This window comes from Mya arenaria, chromosome 3 (genome assembly GCF_026914265.1).
Source record: "Mya arenaria isolate MELC-2E11 chromosome 3, ASM2691426v1".
NCBI classification, from domain to species: domain Eukaryota; kingdom Metazoa; phylum Mollusca; class Bivalvia; order Myida; family Myidae; genus Mya; species Mya arenaria.
Genome location: NC_069124.1, coordinates 39,400,306 through 39,410,540, shown reverse-complemented (window position 1 = coordinate 39,410,540; position 10,235 = coordinate 39,400,306). Strand labels below are relative to the sequence as shown.

The 10,235-nt window shown below is 34.7% G+C and overlaps 1 protein-coding gene across 2 annotated transcripts in view; it reads left to right on the top strand.

Moving 5' to 3' along the window:
- The first annotated feature begins 5,150 nt into the window (after nt 1-5,150).
- LOC128228051 (translation factor Guf1, mitochondrial-like) overlaps nt 5,151-10,235 on the top strand; it is a 60,890-nt gene continuing 55,805 nt past the window's right edge. Inside the window, exon 1 of one of the 2 annotated variants that reach the window (XM_052939094.1) lies at nt 5,151-5,430. In XM_052939094.1, coding sequence (XP_052795054.1) covers nt 5,375-5,430 — 56 coding nt within the window. In that variant the 5' untranslated portion in view covers nt 5,151-5,374. The remainder of the gene's footprint in view (nt 5,431-10,235) is intronic. The other variant, XM_052939093.1, reaches the window with a different exon arrangement.

Sequence of the window (10,235 nt, the reverse complement as noted above, 5' to 3'; positions counted from 1 at the left end):
ATGTGTTTAAATCCAGTTTTATCTGATAAACGTATTATGATAACTAAAACTGCGAAATTGTGCTTCATATTTTATCTCATTATACTTGATCTAATCTGTAGTCATGCGGCTGCTTTTACCTGCTGTTAATTGTTTTCACGACTTCAAATGTATGTATATGAATTTTATTTTATTGACTGTTTCATTATTGTTCTAAACTGTTTTTATGACATGCATACGTTATGCCATGACATAAATAAACGTTCAAAGTTCAAGGTTTAATCAATATGATGCTTGATTTTGTCAGCGCCTTAATACAACAAACGTGCACATACAGGTTTGTTTGTTGTCATTTCAAAAATATTAATTTTATTGTTTTCCTTTGACGTATGTATATATTTTGGCATCCTAAAAAATCAAATATTATCTGTGCTTATAATTAAAGAATTGAGAATGTGAATCATATCAAATTATTGGTTTACATTTGTTTGACAAACAAAACCACATGAAGTACAACTCTCGTATTTGTGTGGTTCATATAGAAAGTGTAAATATATTGGATGTTGCAAGTATTTTTTTGATGATTTTGTTTGCCCTATGATAAAAACAAATGCGATTCTTGGTTACCTTCATTGTTTTTATCCGTTAGCATTTCTCTTAACGTTAAGCGACATAATGGTGGAATTGTTCAATCAATAAGTTTAGTTTTGTTTAAATGTATTCGATTTTCTCTGTTGTCTTTCACTATCAGCCACATTTTACCTACGTACATTGCATTTGAATGAACCATGTCTTTGCCGTAAAGAGAGATGACATGTCCAACCTTGACCAGCATGCAAACGAGGAGGAAAACACTATGATAAAGAATACTTTTGCACAGAAATGGCGAACAAGCAGTGGTTGCTTTAAAGGGAGCTGCAGACTACTTTTTGAACCAGGACTCGCCATGCTCGTCTGGGTGCTGCATGCACAATTGTTTTCTACCTCAAAAGAAGCGATTGCCATTTATGCATCATTTTGGGTCGATCTAAATGTGCAGAGAAACAGAGTCACCATAGTTTTAATTGTGAGTTATACCAAAACACTTTCAATTGGATGTCCTTGTTTTTCGTTACCTTTGAACAATGTAAGAAAAAGACCAACTTGGAAAGAAACATAAACAATGCGAAAATATTTTAACAGAGAGGCTTGATACTTGTGATGGTGAATCAACAACCAAGGGCACATAGGTCACCTATAATGGTCTACCTGCACAACCAAAGAGTCTACCTAATATTCCATAGGTACTACCTGCACAACCAAAGGCTCTACCTGCACAACCAAAGGGTCTACCTGCACATCCAAAGGGTCTACCTGCACAACCAAAGGTTCTACCTGCACCAACCTGCAAAACCAAAGGGTTTACCTGCACATCCAAAGGGTCTACCTGCACATCCAAAGGATCTACCTGCACATCCAAAGTTGATGTTGAATAGGCATGTTCACCAATGACCCGTTCCAATTTATGTGTTCGTGAGTCCACTATATATCATCTATGTCCTCAAATATGTTGACGAGATGGAAGGTACATGGGTAAGATGCTCATTAAAAGTGTTGTTGTCAAAGCTCTTGTATGACTTTCATGTTCATAAATGGCTCACATTGTCATCTAATAGTGGTTGCTATGAGGTTGTGACAGTCGCCAAGACCGCAATTTAAGTCGACAGTTTTACACGTAAAAGACTGCATTGGTAAAGATGACATCAATAAGTGTGGGCCTGTAGTTTTTCATAGGACATGAAGATTCAGAGATAATATTTTCTAGCCTAAATTTATCACAAATATCATAAAGAGGTACTCTATTTTAGTTAAAGTGTATTTATTGAACTAAACATGCATTCAGAATCTTAAATTGCATCAAATTAAAGCGAGCGAAATTTAATAAGCGTGACTTTATTTTGTACGTATTCATAACCGTTAAATTGTTTTTAGCATGACAATAATCCTTTTAAAGGCAAAAATATAATATGCAAACTGTCTTAATTATGACTGAGAATGTGATTCTTTATCATTTTGTTGATTCATTTTTCTTAACCCCAACTTCGTCTTCTAGTTAAATTCTAAATAGCCAATATATGTATATGTTCTATGTACAAGTCCAAGTACAAAATAAACACTACTGTCTCTCTCTACATTTCTATGTCAACATTTACTTTACTAAGCGAAATTAGTTGACATGTGATCAAATGTGTTGTATTTCATTTCTTTCAGTATTTAATGCTCATTTTAGAAACTCCTCCATGTCCATTTTTGTAGAAATAAGTATTGTGGCAACATTTAATGGTCTAAATCAAAAACATCAAACAATTATAGTTTACCTGAAATAAACTGTATGCAAAATCCCAATGAAACGTGCTAAATGGCAAAATTATGTATCCATGCCCATTGCCAATGTTTATTGTAAATATATAATACATGTTTTACAAAGGTGTTTTAACAAACACATTATGCTGTTTGTAGCTATTTTAATAAATGAAACGAATTATTGAAAAAGTTATACCAAGCATTTCATTTACATGATACATGACGTGATCAAAGTTAATAAGTATTTACAAAATATATTCAGAGCAATGAATTCGATCTCCAAAACGAATGAATACTTTAAAATAAATGAAGGATTTGAGAGAAAATTTTGCGCTGATATATCTTGCCTATAAATCAGTCTGAATTAGGCAGTTCTTCAATAAAGCGACATAGTAAGAGGCGCGCGTGTGTTGGGGGAGGGGGGGGGGCTGCGATTTTAAGCTCTTTATTTTCCAAGATTTAAGGTAAAATCGCACCATTAAATAGTAACTATATAGATCTGGAGAGGGGCCAAATATTGACGTTCGAATGAATAATAGGGTTTGTATGCATAACAATGTATAAGTGTTAAGCAATTTTCAATTTTCATCTTGCTCGTGCAATGCATCCTCTTATATGCATGAAAAGGCCTCTAACATACCGCTGTGGCGGTCCAATGTGTTCTATTACAAGAAAGGTAATAAAAAGTCGGGAATTTCACATTTAGAAAAACTTACATGTTTTAGCATTGGAAATTGATCAGAAAAAAACCTGCTGTTTCTGATAAGCGTATTGAATGCACGATCATTAGTAAAGAAATGTTAAACGGGTCTAACAATGTCTTGATCTATTTAGATTCGCAACCGTGTCTCGATTTACTATAAAACCGTCAAAATAAAATGACAGATCTCATTATAGTAATATTGGTAAGATTTCAGACATTGGCGATCTCAACGCTAGGACATCTTCTCCTGACGATTTTTCATATGATTCGGATAATTTTGAACGATAAATTCATACTATAGATACTCAAATAGACGAAAATTATCCATCCATCCATCCATCCATCCATCCATCCCATCCCATCCCATCCATCCATCCATCCATCCATCCATCTATCTTGTCCCGTCCCGTCCCGTCCCGTCCCGTCCCGTCCTACCCTACCCTACCCTACCCTACCCTACCCTACCCTATCCTACTATCCTATCCTATCCTATCCTATCCTATCCATCCATCCATCCATCCATCCATCCATCCATCTATGTTTAATGTCAACTCCTCTTCCGAGTGTTACTGACATGAACGGTGCGCGCCGGCTTGTTAGTGAAAAAAATAAACACTGATGAGGCAAATCAAATCAGAAAAGTGAGAACTAGTGTATAAAAGAGAACACAATTTAGGTAACATGATTAAAAGTGATTGGTGAACTGGTAAAAGGATAAAAACGCTGCTCGCTTATCTAATGCTTAATGGTTGCCACAGCCACCTTGAATGTGTCAGGGGTGGGGATAGTGACAATATGATTTGGCAAACTGTTCCAAAGTACAACCGAGTGAGGATAGAATGAAAATTTGTGATAGTCAGTTTTTACTTGAATTTGTCTGAAACATAGTGGGTACATTAGTCTGGTAAATCTTATTGGTGTTTGAATATAAGATGGCAGCGTAATACCAACATGATGATGGTATATGTTGTAAAACATTACAAGTCGGGAATCTAGTCTACGTTGTTCAAGTGAGCGCCAACCAAGACTTTCCTGCATGTTTGTAACACTGAAGAGAGGAGAGAAGTCATGTTTAACCCAACGGATAGCCCGACGTTGAACCATTTCAATTTTATTGGTGTTTGATTTTGCGTGTGGGTGCCAAATTGTGCTTGCATATTCTAACTGTGGACGGACAAGTGTTTTGTAAGCTTAAGTCCTGACACTTTCTGTTTTCGTTTTATATTTCTTTTAATGAAGTTGAGAGTATTATTTCCATTGGTGGTAATTCTCGAGGTATTGAGTGTTCCAGGTGAGGTCTGCTGATATGTCAACACCAAGATATTTAGCACTTCTGACTGGCTCTAAGATCTGGCCATGGAGAATGTATCGATTTCTGATGATATGCTTATTCTTTGTTATGTGCAAAACTTGACAGTTGGAGGGATTAAACTCCATATCCCAATCATTTCCCCATAATTCCAGTTGTTTGAGATCATTTTGAAGGATAGCACAGTCAGAGGGAGAATTGATGGTAAGGTAAACAGCAGTATCATCTGCAAAAAGTCGAACTTGTGATTTGATAATAGAAGGGGGGGGGGGGGGGGGGGTATTTATGTTAATCAAGAAAAACAAGGGACCCAGTACAGAGCCCTGAAGTACATCAGATGTTACGGGTACTTCTTCAGAATGATCGCCATCCAAGTCTGACTTCTATGAAGGAGAAATGCCTCAGACCACTTAACCCGTGGACAAACACCATAATCCTGTAGTTTGAATAGAAGTTTGAGATGATTTACCTTATCAAAAGCTTTGCTGAAGTACAAAAGATGTATAATGTGTTGAGCGTAATAAAAGAAAGGAGTAAGAGAAGGCACGAATGCTGTTGTTTTTTTATAATCAATAGTTCACTTCTAAAGATTTATGACAACAACATTTGTCAAAGATAAGACATATCTAGTTATACGAACTGGGCCTTTCTGGGCCGGGCCTTTTAAGAAGTGGGCCGTTTTGACAAAACAATGAACCATGAAACCTGGACTGCCCTTGATATCAGACAATTTTAAACCTAAGGGCAAAGAAAACACACACACACGCACGCACGCACGCACGCACGCACGCACACACACACACACACACACACACACACACACGTATACACTGACTATTAGCTCATTTTAATGGTACATACTTAGATTTTTCAAATTATTCTACAATAAATACTCCCGATACTCAAAGCGTATGAGATTATAATTGTAACACACCTTTGCTTGATAACGAACTAAATATTCGAAAAGTAAAATACAATATGTCTGCGCCCATCATAAAAACTACTTGGAAATCGCATTCATTTATATTTCATGAAAACATATGATAATTTGCCTTAAAATGCTGGTGTACAAGTCAAGTTGGTACAGTCTTAATAGGTAAGCCTTTGTTCCTCTTGAATTTTCGGATCATAAATAAAATAACTAAATAGCAAATTTGCAGTGCATATCATAGTTACTTGGTATTTGGACTGCATTTTTTGGCCAGTCGAGCGATTGGTCCATACTGTAGGGTGATCTCTTGGACTGAGAATCATAAAAAAATGTGTTTTAGTACTCTATGATAGACATAATAAACAAATAATCATCTTTTGGTCGTTTATTTTTGTACATTAAATATTTTGAAATTTTATACATTCTTTATCATTCAAAAGTTACTGGGCAGTTGCCTAATTCCGGATCAATTTTGAAATTTTCTTAAACTATTGTCATAATTACTGAATATAAGTGCATAAAATTTTAATAGAAAAATGTTTGGTCCTATATTAGTCCAAATAATTGTACGTTGACGGATTTTTTTTAGATTTTTGATATGGCAAATCCTTCACGTACAAATTGTTTAGTATCAAAAGTGGGTAGTTGTTCCGATCAGGATTCCAGGTTAAAGCATATAGCGTCTATAAAATATCATAAAAACAAGAAATATTACCAGATAATGTTATTTTATATTAGTTCCGTACACAAAAAAATAAATATCCAACTTATAATTATGAGTTTGACGGCTTTTTTTCATTTCATTCTGTCAAAACATAACGATATATACATGAAGGGCACCTGCAAGGCTTTAGGGCACAGTTTTAAATCGCTCGGTACATTTCGGCCATGGCCGAGTTGTTACGGTTGTATAACGAGGTCTTATCTCGAAGCTTTGTCGGAGGAGGCAGAGCTATTACGATTGTATCGAGTTGTTCCCCTTCGCATAATTGTTGTCTGTGTCAGTCAGCTTTCGTTTTATTGGAAAGGTAAACAACTTGTTTTAATGCATTAAATGCTTGTTTAGTGCAAAATAACATTTCACTTACATGGTAAAATATGAATAAAACTCTTTATGATCAATTTCAACCATAAAATACTTCACTTAAAACAATTTCAATATTTTTAAAACACCCCCGTTTTTTGCACATTCCCGTTTAAACGTTAGGGATTGGAAGAATCCCGTATAACACGTCTATTATTTTAGACTAGGTCCTATATTAGCTACAATAATGAGCGATCAGGGATACTTTTTTTTATTATTTTGACATTTCTTATGTATCCCTGTAACATAGTCTAAAATAATAGACGTGTTATACGGGATTCTTCCAATCCCTAACGTCTAAACGGGAATGTGCAAATAAGGGGGGTGTTTTAAAAATATTGAAATTGTTTTAAGTGAAGTATTTTATGGTTGAAATTGATCATAAAGAGTTATATTCATATTTTACCATGTAAGTGAAATGTTATTTTGCACAAAACAAGCATTTAGTGCATTAAAACAAGTTGTTTACCTTTCCAATAAAACGAAAGCTGACTGACACAGACAACAATTATGCGAAGGGGAACAACTCGATACAATCGTAATAGCTCTGCCTCCTCCGACAAAGCTTCGAGATAGACCTCGTTATACAATCGTAACAACTCGGCCATGGCCGAAATGTTCCGAGCGATTTAAAACTGTGCCCTAAAGCCTTGCAGGTGCCCTTCATGTATATATCGTTATGTTTTGACAGAATGAAATGAAAAAAAGCCCTCAAACTCATAATTATAAGTTGGATATTTATTTTTTTGTGTACGGAACTAATATAAAATAACATTATCTGGTAATATTTCTTGTTTTTATGATATTTTATAGACGCTATATGCTTTAACCCGGAATCCTGATCGGAACAACTACCCACTTTTGATACTAAACAATTTGTACGTGAAGGATTTGCCATATCAAAAATCTAAAAAAAAATCCGTCAACGTACAATTATTTGGACTACCCTGTAACGCTACAACTCTCTACCATTTAACAACGGGCGAAATGATATACTGAAATAATATGCATTGATGTTGAAAAATAATGACAAAGTTGTTCAATTTTTATCCGACAGTGATCTGAAATGGATTAAATTTGTCATTAGAGTTGTCATTTTCACATTAATATATTATGGGTCACAAATACCGTTATACATGTACACAACCAGTCAGATTTGTCCCAGATTTACCGATATCTGGATACTTGATAAACAATCGACACTTGTAAGTGTTTTATGATAACTTAACATGTTTTTTTGGGCATACTGACATAACTTAATATGTGTTTAATAGAAGGCAATAATATTTTCGTAGAAATTTGAATTTATAACGGAGATAATTTCAAAATTGTGGCCGCGAGGATTCTCTGCGCAAGGACCGCTTGCTACTTTTTGCTGGGATGGTGGACGTCACGAGTCTGCCATATTAAAAAAATCGTTAAAAGACTCGTTGATGGCCATTTAGGTGGACTTAAGGTCCTATATCAACCAAAATGGAAAAAGAATAAAAGAAAAAAACAATTAATTATAATATTCAGTACAAATAAGGGCAAAAACGACGTCCAAAAACCTGCATTCAGTGCCTAAATATTCGGATTTTTTCAAAGAACAAAGTAAACATTATCATGTCAATATACAAATATTTAAATGCTACTTAAATGAACATCATGTATTAAATGTTTAACCTGAATATAAATTTTATACATCTCTGAAGTATTTGTATGTGTATTTACGGCGTATCCGAACTACTAATTTGTCCGAATTTGCAAAATGTTGAAAGTACGAATCTGCTTCATTTTTGCTTCGTTTTCATATCAAATGCTGCACAACACTGATATCATCAATTTATTTACTTTATATGTAATTGGCATTGTATTTCGTGATTGACGATAAGTCATAAACATCGTATAGTAGGTCTAGTGTTTAAAGATAACCCTGTCGAACCTTAATATAAAAGCTTGCGCTGTGTGACGTCATCCCCCACGTAACTAAATATTGACATTTAGGAAAGCGAAAGTTTAGAGGTATTTATTTTGGGGTTATACTCGAATAGCTGCACTTTTGCGTTGTTTCTGTTGCTATGGAGGTCAGTTGCGTAGACTGTGATCATTCTATATGGATCACGGTCGCCGAAACGCTTTTCAAACGATTTCCGAATATTTAGGCAAATCCGGAATTAGGCAACTGCCTAGTATGAAGGTTAGCAGATTTCAGGTTGAGACATATGTGTGGAAACGAGCTCAGATCTACAAGAATTTTTCGATAAAACAACTGTATACGTCACATGCATGTTCAGAAGGAAGTTACCTCCAAGGTGCAATCGCTCAACAAGCACAAACATTAATTAACTGCAATTAATGTTGTCACTTACTCCGTTTCTATTTCCATTGTTTTATCATACCTTTATAACAAAAAAGACCATTGATGCAAAGTATCAAAGGGCGCCGTTAAATAGTTTATGCATTTGTTATATGTTTAAAAACAATGAATAGCTACTGTCAACGAGCATATTATGACGCAAACAAGCTAAGGGAAAAATGTTATTTTCAAAGTGTAAGATTTATGAAGTTCCAGGGATAACATCATATCACATGACTGACTTGACCAATCATTTTGTGCACTGACTGTGTACTGTTCTTAAAACAAATCGGGACAATCGTTATGAAATTTTACTAATGTCACCTTCAACACATTAACAAATAAAGTAAGGTGAACATTTAATTCCGATATCGATAAAATTTAAAAAAAAGAATCTTAGCTTATGGTTTACTAATTCAGTAAACATAACAAAACAAAATAGAACATAATTATTCGCAATCACGTAATTACTGGTCCACCCATTTAACATTTTCAGAACATGATTACAGGTAACCAATCGGAAAACGTAAACGAATCGGGAACAGTTATTAAACTTATTTGTCGTTCTTCTGAAATAATGTTTTGAAGATAAATTGAAGACAATCTTTTTAACCATCAATAACATTATTAACATCCATGCTATGGCCATCCATTTGCATTTTTTAAATCATAATAAAATAACAATAAAAACCACCTGTCAATCAGATTAACAACCGCTCCTACCGCTTATTAAAAAACATTCCCATCCAACAATAGGCACGCACTTCAGTGCGGCGCCAATCATAATCATAGATTTAATGCACCAGTCAATTGTGACCACACAATGTCTGGTCCAGGCTAAACATCATTAAAAATGAAGCCTGGACGGCATTTTAGATTGACTAATCTAATACCAAATGCAAGTAGCAAAATTAGAAACTCACATCAAGACATTATATCATGCTTGCAACATATTAACCAACGGTTATGATATGACCATTTGATATCTTTAAGTTAAGGGTTACTAAGTGACAGAATGGATACAAAGAATAACCAACATTGATTGGTTAGGAAATGGAAAGGTTATGAAATGACCATAATTCCCCACACTGGCTTAAATTTTGGAAATTTAATGTTATTATTGACAAAAAATGTGTTGTGACCATGCTGGAAGTCATTGTTCATCATTCGAGCCTCAAAGTAATTATTAATTATGCAATATAAAAATGTGTACCTGATACGAGAAGCTATAAAAGACAAAATTGAAAAAACTTGTCATTCCAAGACCTGTACATATTATATTGTCTGATCACTAAGTTATGCACAAAAAACACACATAAGCAACAATTATTAAATTTCGACCGTCTAATCCATCAAAATGCCAATAATTTTTTTCACCACTTCGTCGAAGCTCCATCTAGCTAAATTGATGTCAAGCATATAAGTATTCAGGCTTGTTCACCTAAAAGGCTAATTTTGATGACCTGATGGTTAGACATGGATATCCTGGAGGGTTAACCTGCTGTTCAAGTCATTTTGAAACCCTCCTTTTTTAAAAGGAGGGGGAGT